The 13,046-nt window shown below is 39.7% G+C and overlaps 1 protein-coding gene across 7 annotated transcripts in view; it reads left to right on the top strand.

The window, feature by feature from the left end:
- The window catches only part of Chrdl1 (chordin-like 1), a 108,590-nt gene that overhangs the window by 92,180 nt on the left and 3,364 nt on the right, over positions 1 to 13,046 (top strand). For 4 of the 7 annotated variants that reach the window (NM_001114385.1, XM_006529002.4, NM_001358592.1 and 1 more), the window contains exons 9-11: positions 2,021 to 2,215; positions 7,743 to 7,910; positions 10,900 to 10,989. In NM_001114385.1, coding sequence (NP_001107857.1) covers positions 2,021 to 2,215; positions 7,743 to 7,910; positions 10,900 to 10,989 — 453 coding nt within the window. Of the gene's footprint in view, positions 1 to 2,020; positions 4,927 to 7,742; positions 7,911 to 10,899; positions 10,990 to 13,046 lie in introns of those variants that run through there. The other 3 variants (XM_017318643.2, XM_030251522.1, NM_031258.3) reach the window with 2 other exon arrangements.

The following is a 13,046-nucleotide window of genomic DNA, read 5'->3' as shown; positions in this document are numbered from 1 at the left end:
CCCCTGACAGCTTTGGTGTCCTACAAAAGCCCTGGCTGCTTCAAATTTCTTTATCTGACACATTTATTTGGATACAGCCCTTCTCTTTTGACCTTTCTGTTAGAGTTCACTGAAGAATCTCTTGTCTTCACCTTAACGCCCAAACCCCAGCTGGATGATTCAAAATCATCTTCTGGAATTTTGTCGGTGGGAGGAGGCTGCCTTCCCTTCTAAGGCTACATTTTATTCCACTGCAGAGTGTGAGATTCTGCTCAGTCTGGATTGTTCCCATAGTCCAAAGGTTTAGAAGGAAGACAACATGTATCTATAGAACTTTAAATAGTGCTGCCTGCCCTGTGTTCCCCGAGAATGGATCACACTTTACCTGAGCTTTCTCCATAATAACTGAGGTGCAGACTCTTAGATTGTTGTTAAAAATCACAAAAGAAAAGCAACAAGCCTCCTCCATTTGAAACTTGAATCCTGCCAAAATGTTCTTGAAGCCAACTCTGTACCCACTTGTTCAAAATGTTCTAGAAAACCATGTTACTGTGTCAGGAGGAGAGAGAAGAGATAAGGGTGGAAAAAAGAACAATACATCCTGTCTGATATCTGTGATTCTGTTCATAGCCCCAAGCCTCACTCTTTAGTATCTACTGAGAATCAGTGTGCACTGGGATCTTCTCCAGGTTAGGTTCTTGGAAATCTTTACACACATTGACCTGTTAGAGGGCCCAGTACTCAAGCAGTTCTTGCAAAGTACAATAAAAGACAAGTCAACATCGTTCATATTCTTTAATGTGACCCAGTGGACTTGATGAGAAAGAAATAGCCCAATGATTCATCCTGAGTCTGTGTTGCAGCCAAATCAGTCAGTTCCTAGAAACGCCCCAACTGGGAATATGTCTTCCTTCAGCCCTGCCCAAAGCAATCCACCCTACCCTAGAGATAACGTTGATCAAGATGCCGACAGGTCTCCTTGGGTGTGATGAGACGATGGAAATAATAAAAGACACACCCAACCCCAATTACTGCTTGCCATATCCACAGTGTCAGTCTTTTAGAGATGGAGAAGATTCATTCTCAGACATCCCCATTCACATCACTGCCTGTCCATTTATCTTCCTGGAACCTAGCTCCATTTAGCTGACATATATGGAAAAATGTTCTTTGTCCCCTTTTCTAAATATGTTCCCTCTTCCTGTAGTCCAGATGCATGCTTTTTTAGGGTATTTCAGAAAACGTTGAGTCAATGACTATCTTTCCCCTCAACAACTGTCTAAGTTGTCTATAAGGCACGTACTTACTTGCTGTAGCCACATTTCTACAACAGCTACCAATGGGAAACTTGGAAAAATCTCTTGGAAACTTGGAAAAAAGAATAAGACCTAAGTGCAACCACCTCACAAGTTACCTAGCACATGTGTGTCCTTTTCCTCTCACTCTTGTCTTAGCATCCCTCTTTCTGTATCCAAACATAGTTTGGCAACATTAAATCCCATGCCTATCCAGCTATATGGGTAGGTTAGGCCTTCATGGTACTTAATATTCTGAATGGATTTGATTTGGGATTCACATGAAATTGGCCCTTTGGAAAGAAGCAGTTTTTGCATCTAGCCCTCCTAGATAGCAAATCTGTTTGGGAAATACGCAGAAGCACAACTACTTAGACCACACACATTTTCTGTGGCACTGGAGATATTAAAACTACTACATTCTACTTGAGATTCTTTATCAGATGTTCAAGACAAATAGAACTCCATTTTAAGGTATTCATTCACTACCTACCCCATTGATAAACTATTTGCAGTTTGCCCACTATTTTTCAGACTATTTATAAGCATCCAGAGGCTGCTGCAAATGCATGTGAATAAGGATTGAATGTAGCTTATCACTCAGACAGTGCTGTGGTAGGAGACTATCTCTGTAAATGCATCTTCTTGCTCAAAACAAAGGATTATGATATTTTAAAGAATTCATGAGTAGTGCTTTAAACCTTATAATTCATCTTCACTCTCTCTACTCGCGTGTTTTTTTCCAGTGTGTGTTTCCAATGGAAAGACCTACTCTCATGGAGAGTCCTGGCACCCAAATCTACGAGCATTTGGCATTGTGGAATGTGTACTATGCACTTGTAATGTCACCAAGCAAGAATGTAAGAAAATCCACTGCCCCAATCGATACCCCTGCAAGTATCCTCAAAAAATAGATGGAAAGTGCTGCAAGGTGTGCCCAGGTAAAAAGGCAAAAGGTGCATTGGCTGGAGGCCCTGCCTTTGGTTGAATGAGATTCACACATAGTCCTATTCAGTCTTCTTTGTTCATCAAAACTATAAATGACCTGTCTTATAGTTCTAACGATAATAGTTCTAGCAAGAATGAACTTCATCCTTTCGTCTTCTGAGACACTGATGGTTGCTTTGAAGGAATTAACTACTCAGAGTTTCTTTTGTCTACAATGTCAAACACATGCCAAGTTGCTTATCTTGTTCTTGCTTTTCTAAATTAGAGAGTTTACGTTATCACTGTTTTAGAAAAAGTCACACCTTTCATGGTTTAAATCACCAACTCACTTCAAGACATAATCCAGTACTCTTTTCAGATGAGATATAAATGAGTTACAGTGGAGAGAAATTAGATTCTGATCCAAATGCATCAAATCCACAAGTATCTTACCCCATGTGAACATTTTAAAGTTTATTACTGTGTTCCACATTGCTATTTTAATTTGCAATTTCTTTTTAAATTTTCTGAGATATTGTATCTGTATATACTTATGGGGTACAGTATGTTAATTCAATACAAATATACAAGGTATAATTGTCAAATCAGGGTAATTATCATTCTCTCTCCTCTGATTTTATCCCTAGACTCTTCTAGTCATTTTAAAATTTATCATCAATTGGGTTTTTGATATGGTAACTCCACTGTGCTAAAGAAACCATTCATTCTAATGGCATTTTAGGATCTACTATCTAACCTCTATCTCCCCTTCATCACCTTTCAACTCTAAAATCCTATAATTATATTATTTCTTCATTAATTACAAGAACAGTAAAGTATATAAACTGACTTTGCCAGAGTCATGAAACAAATTGATAAGACAATCAAGATGTCAAACCCAGGTCACTTCCAGCCCATTGTCTTTTCTACTTGAAAATGTTGCTGATCTATTCTAAACACAAATTATTAAAATGGTGGTTTTTAAGACATGAGCTACATAAAAACATTACCCTCTCTACTATTGGCATTGTAACTTCGGCTTGCTACAGCTTTCCCATGTGATCTAGAACAAACACCTTCACCTTTATGAGCCTCCATTTCTTTTTCTTCCAAATGAGATGTTAAAGCAAGTGACTTCCTACAGCCACCACCCCAATCCCAGAATTCCACTATCACTAAATTAGCCATTCCTAGGCACATGAATTTATCATTTCTTAGGCCTTCTGAAAAGAATTTATGTAAATACAAATGAAAAACAAACACTTTTTAAAATGGAGGTGGATTTATCTCTTCCATTAAGCATTCACTCCTGCCTAGCAGTCAAGCATGCATTTAGTGTAAATACATGAGTATCTTCATGTGAGCCAATGATTCCTGAGATTGTCTGTACATTGGAATCCCCAGGAAGGTTCTAATAGTACCTGTGCCTCATCTCCAAGAGATTGCAGTCTAATTGATTTGGATTGTGGCATGGGCTTGGACCCCCTTTTTTAGTGCCCCCTTTTATAGTGCCTCCTTTGATGGCAGAAAAGTTTGAGAACAATTGCTGTCTACTCGCAGTGGCTCATGGTCTTGTCCTTTAAAATGTGGTTTGTGGACCAGCAGCACCTAAGAGATCATTATAAAAGCTGACTCTCAGGTCTCCACCTGCTCTGCATCCACATCAGCAGTTAAGATCGTCAAGTGATTCTACTTGAAGTATATTAAAGTTTGGGAAGTAAAGATTTAAGATAACTCTAATGGCCTTCATCTCCCATGGTGAAAGTCACAGGGACAGGATGTGGATATATAAAGGATAAGGGCTAACTAATAGTAGAGAAATCAGCATACTAAAATTCAGGTGGAAGCATGCTTATTAGGGGTAGGCAGGAGCATATTCTAGGAATGATATGGATATCAGGGCCACCCAAACATTGTGACTTATTGACACTTCAAAGTCTGTGATCTCATTTAGTCCATAAATCTTTATGTCAGTTGCAATCCCCAATCTCTTGGGCCAAAGGGTTAACATTTACACTTAAAGGATAATCTATGGTAAAAGAAAAAAATCAATAATTACCTACATACTGAAGATAAGGTATTCCAATTTGATTCTTTTATTTTCAGACAAAAATCTCATTTCACACTGTACTTGGGATTTTATTCGTATGAGTATTTGAAATAAATGGAGAAAATTGGAACTGAGCATGCATTAGTTTAAAAAATAATTTCCCTCTCCAGTTGGCTGTGTTTTTAAAGCATCCAGATAAGCAACTCCACCTCTGAGAAAGTAAATGGAGACACATAAAGGTCTAAAAACCAGGATTTCTTGGTGCAGTGTTATTTATAATAGTGAAAACTTAACAATGGTCAGAAAATTCACTCATAAGGGAATGGCTAAATTATGGTATAAGTGCACTGTGGAAAATTTTGCAGACATTAAAGTCATTGAAGACTAAGACTGCTGACGTGGAAATACTAAGTTAAAAAGCAAGCTACAAAAATATGTATATTATAATTAATTTTTGTGTTTAAGAAGGAGTTTGTCTGTGTTTAGATTTTTTTTCAAAGCCTGGAAGGGACTATGACAGAATGTTTACAGAGATCATCTTTGGATAACTGACTTATTAAGTATTCCTATTTTCTTCTTTCACTTGTATTTTTAAATTTTCAATAGTAAACATGTATTACTTTCATCACTTGAAAACATAATAAAAGTTGTTGTTTTAAAAACCACCTTCCAGAATCCCAATTGTCAATATATTATACAATCGGACTGACTGAATTTTGTTTCCCCGATGAGCTATTTTGACTGTTTGCCATCCTAATCAGATATGTTGAGATAGCATGTCCATCTGACATCATGGAATTAGAGAGTTCCAATCTCATTCTATGTACTTTTCTCTCTCTCGGAACCAGACCTGGGTTTGTGCACTTTAAACCATTCCTAGGGATCATATTGCCCAAGAGTCTCTGTCTGCATGGGCAAGAACCTATACAGAAATTCAGCACCTGCAAAGCATTAAGGAGTTTGTCTTATGATCACCTTAAAAGACACATGTTTAGTACCTACTTCATGGAAACACAAACACTGAAGACTGAGGGGTGAACAAGACAGGCAAAGGCTACAGCCTGGTTCTTGCATTGTCGTGGAGAAGAAACACGGTGAAACCAAATCAAGAACATTAATTTTAGCAGGTAATGGGGACTGTGAAGGGAAATGGCGCAAGATCAGGAGATGGTGACTAGTGAAAAATAAATTTTCTAGACAGTGGTAAAGGAAGGCTTCTCTGAAAATGCGATGTTGATGGATGCCATGCAAGGGTCCACAAACAGGAATATCACACCATCAGTGGCCTCTTAAAATAATGGTTCATGATCTAGAGGAAAATTGAGAAAGCAGTGAAAGAAAAAGAATATTGCTTTGGTAGGGAAGAAAAAAAAGTTCACTCGTGACCAAGCCTAAAGTCCATCCTAACAAATGATAGCAGGCTCCATCAGCAACAAACACAAGTGAAGCAAGGTAAAGCATGGAAGTTCTGCCTCTCTTCTATAGCTCTGCTAGAGGCCAGCCTTCCTTTTTATGTCAGTGTTCACTTCCTGGATTGACTACAGGTTTCCCAACTCACTTCTCATACCCTTGGTCCTGCTGCCCTGATACCTAGAATTCCTTACACACTTCTTTTGGGATTTGATCATAAAAACTTTCCTGAGCTGAGATAACACATCTTTATCTGTCATCACCACCTCCCAAAATAATGGTATCTAAGTTTCTTAGTTCTAGATGGCGCAGGATAGTGTTCTCATGGGGAATGGACATGGCCAGCAATGACTTCAATTGTGGCACGGTTCGCTGAAAAGGAGATGAGAGTAGACGAGCATGGAGGTGAGGTGCCTTGAGCAAGTGGGAAAAGTGCAAGGTGTTATCGAATAATCTGTCTAAGGACAGAATCTGCCTCTTGTAGGGTCTTCCAGTTTCAACTAGGGCCGAGTCGTTAATGGGGTTTTGTTGTTTGTGGATTTCTTTAGTTGTGTAAGTTCAAATCTTAGGAGTGGTTGGTGCCTCCAAATGACTCATTGGGATACTCAGAAAAACTCTAAGCATATGACTTCTAGTGACATCAGGTTACATGTGTCAGTTACATCCGTAGCCAACATTCAGCCCTCCTTGTAAAGGTAACAATTGAATTCCTAGACGTCCCTTCTTCCCATTTGAAAACTTAACACACAGCCCTTAATTATCTAACATTAAAAAAAAAAAGGACTGGCCTGCCAAGCTGCCAACTAATCAAATGGCTAAAAAGAAAGAGAAGGGGAGAAAGGAAGCTTGATTCTAAGGATAATCCACAAAGTGAATGATCCAAGTGGAACTGTCAAGAGATCATGATAGTTTTGTCCTCCCAGTGCCCAATGGTTAGAGGTAGAGGTAGAGAAGAAACTTAATCGGGTCTAAAGGAGACATACAATAGCAATTTGATCACAGTGTCCAGTCCAGTATGTCTTCTTAGACAAGAGTGAGTGTGAGTTACAGATCCCCCAAACATTCAACCCTTAAGTGGTTTCATCTCTGACTATTCAGCTCTTCTGAGAGATGGCTTCTATAGAGTCTCAAAGTTTTTATGGTTGTAAAGCTTTCTCTTCATTGTTCTTTATTTGAATTATACACCTTGAATACACACCTAGCAAAGGGACAACTCACCAATAATCAACTAGGGGGGACTTAGTTTTTGGTACGGGGCCTGGGCAAAGGGGAATGTCCTGTGAAATGCCAAGAATTATGGGGCTGGTGCCTTTCGTTATTCCTAGGAACTGAAGTTCAACAGTTCAGTATGCATAGGATATGATCCACACACAGATGGTGGATCTGACCAATTTTTTTGTATATCTTCTAGCCGTTCCTTTGGCATAGCATACACATGACTAATCTGACATCTAGATTTTGGCACTGGTGCTGATCCACTATTATCATTCCTCTTACAAACAAATCAAAGAGCATTCAGAAATGTCAAGCCAATTTGGATGGATATGTTGGGCAAGTATATGCACATAAGTGAGTGTCAAGGGTGTTTTCTAAGTATACAGAAATGATGTCAGAGAAGCTAACCAAAGCCCTTTCAGCCCATTTCCTGGGACTCTTTTAGCAACATGGGGCTGGACAGAACACAATTCTACTCTAGTATGGAAAATTCAATTCTTTCTTAAGTACCTAAGAAATGTACACCCGGCTACACTATTCCTCTTCATTGAAATCCACTTCTCAGTGACTGTTGTAGGGAGATCCAGCTCAGTTTCTGGGTGTACCCTACACAGCCATGGATTCTGTCATCACATGAACTAATGAGAGGTTCTATGTGTCTTGGTAATTTAATGGCTGCGAAAGGATCAGCTGGAGCTGAGTTAGTGAGGTAAATCTGGAAGCCTTGTTTCTGTAATAATGTTCCTGTTGATGTTGACTCCTGATCAGTGTCAACGATTATAAACACTGAGATGGCTAAATACAGAAGTTCATTTCTAGTTTTAAAAAAAATCTATGCCAAACCTCTACTTGCTTCCTGGTTCCAGAAGAACCTCCAAGCCAAAACTTTGACAGCAAAGGTTCCTTTTGTGGAGAAGAAACCATGCCTGTATATGAGTCTGTGTTCATGGAGGATGGAGAGACAACCAGAAAAGTAGCACTGGAGACCGAGAGACCACCTCAAGTAGAGGTCCACGTTTGGACTATTCAAAAGGGTGAGCAAAACAACATTGAATTTGTGTTTTTGAGTGTAGCAGAGAAAGAACGACCTGCCTTAATTTTGCTTCAACATGTTCCTATGTTTGGGTCAGAAATTATCCTGTTGCTTAGTAACTGGCAGGTGTCTAGCATAGATATTATGCTTTCAAATTTAACACAGCCTGTGCTAAGGATTAACTGTTAACTCTTAAGATTCCCAAGGTTATCATTTTCACAGCACCAAAATCTGAAGGAGGGATTCTTTTTTCTTCTGGTAACAAAGCCTTTTGTTTTCATTAAATTTTTCAATAATAGATACATTCTCTCCTATACATCTTTTTGTCACTTATTCTTCTATTATTTTCATTTTTATAATTTTTAGAAGGAAAAGCATGTGGTTCAGTTTTGACCAATATGTCTTTTCTAATTTCATTTTTATTTTGTAATTAGGTTACAAAAGTAGCAGGTTTTCTTATATAGTTCATTGGTCATTGGTTCACTAATTAGTTAGTTAGTTAGTTAGTTAGTTAGTTAGTTAGTTTGTTTGACCAATCCCACTTTCCTGACTAGCTTTCACAAACTCCTTCACACCTGATATTTCCCCTTCTACTTTCATATTAATTGCTGTTGCCTTCTGTACATATCTCCCTTAAAGCCTGTTTTTTCTTCTAGCTTCCTATCAGGAATACATATGCATACTCTCACAAAAATACACATATATACAAATTAGAAGGTGGGCTCCACAAATAAGGAAGAGCACACTCTGTTTTTCTCTTTCTGGCTGCATAGCATCATCATTGAACCAACTAGTTGTTTTGTTTTGCCTTAATTCTATTTTTATATCTGATACCTAAGCCCTACTGCCAGAGATTAATTTGTTGTCTGAGCAAGGAAAGTGCATCCATCAGTATATTTCTGTAAGTCCTCAAAGTGATTCTAATCTATGGCCAACATTGTAAACTAATGAACTGCAGCCTATATTTCCAATACAAAGCTCAAGAAACAGGAAACCCCGTTCTTCCAATATGAAGCTATGTCTGTGGAATTACACCATGCACTCTGGATTAAGATAAATTTAAAACATCCTTCCGACTTTCAAAAAGATTATGATCTTGGGCTCACTGTGTAAAGTTTTGGTGACAAGCCTGATAATTGCAGTTCCATCCCTAGAACTCACATGGTGGAATTGAATCCCACAAGTAAACTGTCCTCTGACCCTCACATGTGTGGTGTGGTGCACAAGTGCCTACACACACACACACACACACACACACACATACACACATGCACGCAGGTATGCACTCACACTGAAAAGATTATAATCTCACTCAAAACAATCCTGTCATGATATCTAGTTGCCTTTCTGATTCTTCACAGCAGCCACAGCAATGACCAATATTCTTTTTAATACTCAATGTGCTCCTACATCTATCTGTTCACACCACCATGATATATAGACAAGACTAGTGCTGATCTTGATTGGTCAAGGTTTTCAGAAAGCCAATGGTGAGCTTAAGATTTTCTCTTATACTATAAGATATATCCTTTATCCGTTGAACCTACCTCCTGTCCAAAGCTCAAGCATACACAAATAGCCAGGTATAGCGGCACATACCTTTAATCTTTTTACTTGGGAGGCAAACACAGGTGTATCTCTTTGAATTCAAGGACAGCCTGCTCTACATAGTTGTAAACCAGCCAGGACTACAAAGTAAGCCCCTGCCTCAAAATAGCAACGATAATAACCAGTGTTCAAACATGTGTATGCTTCAACATCATGCACAGAAATGCACTAAGGTGCTGCCAGCTAGTCCTTCTCCAGAGATGAGAATGTAATAGGCCTTGGATACGTTATAAGCATTTCATGATTAAGGCAAAAACTTGTGATACTAATTGAAGTGGTATTTGGATCCTACTTTGAGAAACGCTGCTATATTTTTTTACTGCATCTTTTCTCTTTCCTTTTCCCAACAGCCTTGCCTTTTCTCCCCCACCCATTAAAAAGTATGATAGGGTACACATATGTTTTTCAGCCATGTTTATTTTGGCTTTATATCTAAGCATGTTGATTTTCTATCTTTAACTCCATAGTGTGTTTGCTTACTAGTCACCTGGGACTAAGAACTGGTCTGATGGTTTCTCAAGCGGTGATCCCAGTCACATATACTTCACCCCACTAGAGTACAGATGGCTCACAATTTGCCAGTAGAACATATCAGCAGCCTTTACTCAGACTGAAGGGAAGTTTATGCTTTCTGAACACAGCAAAATCCAAGCTTTGTCTTCTTTATTTACTGTTGACCACTGAGTTTAAGTGAACTGGTGACATGTTGCTCCTTAACTCCTTGGCAGGTTTTAGCTATTTACCTGTCTCTAATAGAAACTAAGCAAACTGGAAACTATGGGGAGATGAATAAGAATCCCCCACACACCCACACACCATTTGTTTAGGTTTTATTTGTTTGCTTGCTTGCTTGTTAAGAGATGCCTACAGGAATTATGACTATATCCCAAAGGAAAAATTTGCTCTTCTATGTGAATTTAGGAATTGGGGTAGCTTCTCCATTTACACAAATAATGTGCCTGTGATTCTACTACTGGCTTTTTATTGTTTAGCCAGGAGGGCAGCCTGGCGGTTTGGCAGGAACTAGTCTACCCAAATTATGGACAAAGGCAGAACTTACAATACTGCCTTTGGCTACAGAAGCTCCGACCAGTGCTCATGCTTTGCGTAGGCAGAAGTCCCATGGTCAAAAGTACTACCTTCCTTATCTCCAGTCCCAGGAGAAGCTAAAGAAAGGCCAGTGAGCCAAGGAAACAAATGGAGTCAATTAAAATCCCTGAACCGTCCAAGTTCCTGGTTAAGTACATTACACAGCCTAGCTCAATACTCCTAAGACCCAGTAATGAGATTATATGCTCAGCTTGGGCAGAAAAGAGGGTCTTTGCTTCCAAAAAGAGATAGAAAATATTTCATCACCTGCTCTACTTTGTGCTTGGCCCTAGGCATTCTCCAGCACTTCCACATTGAGAAGATTTCCAAGAGGATGTTTGGGGAGCTCCATCATTTCAAGCTAGTTACTCGGACCACCTTGAGTAAGTGGATCCTCCTTTTACTCCTTGCTGGAAACCACCTCTAACTTTTAAATGTAGCATAGGCACCCACGAAGTACCTCTCTGTATTCTCAGGGAACACAAAGAACGCTCAGTGGCAACATTAGGGAAAGTTCTGTTTCTCTTTTGGAGGACCAGGCAGCCAATAGGGTGTCTGAGTGAAAACTGGGAAAACTTGGGCATGATAAATACAAATTATGGTACAGTCCACATACAAGCTATTTCAGGGCAAGGATTCTTAAATGTTGTTTACAAACTGATAAACCAAGGCCCAAGAGGGTAGAAGGAAGCTTCATAATATTTCAAGTATGGTGTAATTGTGGAGTCTTCGTATCTGGAAGGCTATGTTCTCTGGGGATGAGGAAGAGAGATGGAGATAAACAATCCCTATCAGTTCTATGTTACATCGAAGTTCTCTGACTCTTTTAGAACGTCCACTAGCTGCTCATGTTTCTTTCAAAGCATCTAGGCATTCCTGCAGACGTGCAGCTCTCCCACTTTCTACACTAGATGGAGCTTAGGGACTAGATTCTGCAGGGTGCTGGGGTGGGGATGGGTGGGGAGCACTTCTAATGGGATAAAATTCACCAGATTTCTATCCACAGGGAATTTCTAATGGGCAAGACAGAACAGGAACAGGCCTTCGGTGTGAATTAGAAGAGCTGTGAGGAGTTAAATTCCTAGTGCTCAGGGGAATCCACAAAGAACAATGAGACTGGAGCCAGGTGGGCTTAGTCGAGGAAGGCTTGAGGAAGGCTTCGGGGAGGAGGTGCTTTTTCAAAGAAAAGGGTGTGACTGGGCAACAGGTCAAGAAATCAGTCCAGGGCGAAGGTGCAGGCTAAGAGAAGATTCAGGCAGGAGCAAACAAGAACTGTGGGTGGGGGTGAGGAATGATCACCAAGGCCACAAAGGGTGCAATGAAGATGAAAAGAGTTGGTATAAAGTAGTCCAAAGGCTTAGAAGAAGCCAGTGAAAAGTACACACACAAAGCAAGTAACGTTGGTAGTTGCTACACGATATGATCAACACAATGATATCAACGTGGTGCTCTGGGCTCTTTGATAGATTTAAGAAGCACTAGCCTTGGTGATTCCATGTTACAAGAAGACATGTTTGCAATTCTAAGACGTTAGATTTACTTTATACTAGCACAGCCCTGGAGGTTAGTAAGCAGTGCACTTCCATCTGGCTTTTAGAAAGACGGGCTAGCTGTGTGGCGTGGGGTGCACCGTTTAGTGACCAAGCTGGTGAAAGTCTGAATTAGAAAGTTTTCACACTATATGGTCTGTGAGACAAGAGAGGATGGATCACCATGAGAGAGAGTTCTAAAACTAAGTCAACAGGATACATGTCACAGGGAGGAGGGAATTACTTTGGAATGGCTCCAGTATTAATAACTTTATAGATTGGGTAGATAGTGATGCCATTCACCAATGAAAAGCTAAAGAATAAGTAGGTATTGGTGAGTAAGGACCTCTACTTGGAATGTATGTTGATCAGGATGCCTGAGAACTACCTAGAAAGGTCTTCTGTATGACTTTGGAAAGATTGCTAGAAATTAAAATGAACAGTATGAGAATTTGACTGCAGGAGTTAGAAAATTTCTATGAGAGAGTAAGGAATAAAGGAGACAGAGACTAGGGGCCAGGGAACAACGGTGTGACTTTTGAAATGACTCTTCCACCATAGAACACCCTTCAGTTTGCTTTCTGTGCAAGCCACTGGATTGATTGGGCTCCAGAGGACGTCAAAGCTGATTTAGACATACCCTGTGCCCATAGTAATTAGGATTGCAGATGGGTAATGGAAGTAGATACTGTGTGTGTGTCCCAAACATTGTACAGTCTTAAAGAAGGTGGTAATGAAATGATCCAATGGAGTCACCTGGGGCACAGAAACAAGCCCAATGCATTCACATAATTCACCTCCATAGCCGGGCACATAGTAAGGCTTTGATAAACGTTGTCTTCTTTTTGTCTTTTACTTTCCTACTGAGGCATGAAGAATAGAGAGAATTTAAGGGAGAAATAAGCAGGACG

This window comes from Mus musculus, chromosome X (genome assembly GCF_000001635.26).
Source record: "Mus musculus strain C57BL/6J chromosome X, GRCm38.p6 C57BL/6J".
NCBI classification, from domain to species: domain Eukaryota; kingdom Metazoa; phylum Chordata; class Mammalia; order Rodentia; family Muridae; genus Mus; species Mus musculus.
Note: the sequence above shows the minus strand (reverse complement) of the source record. Positions and strands in the feature narration are given on the sequence as shown.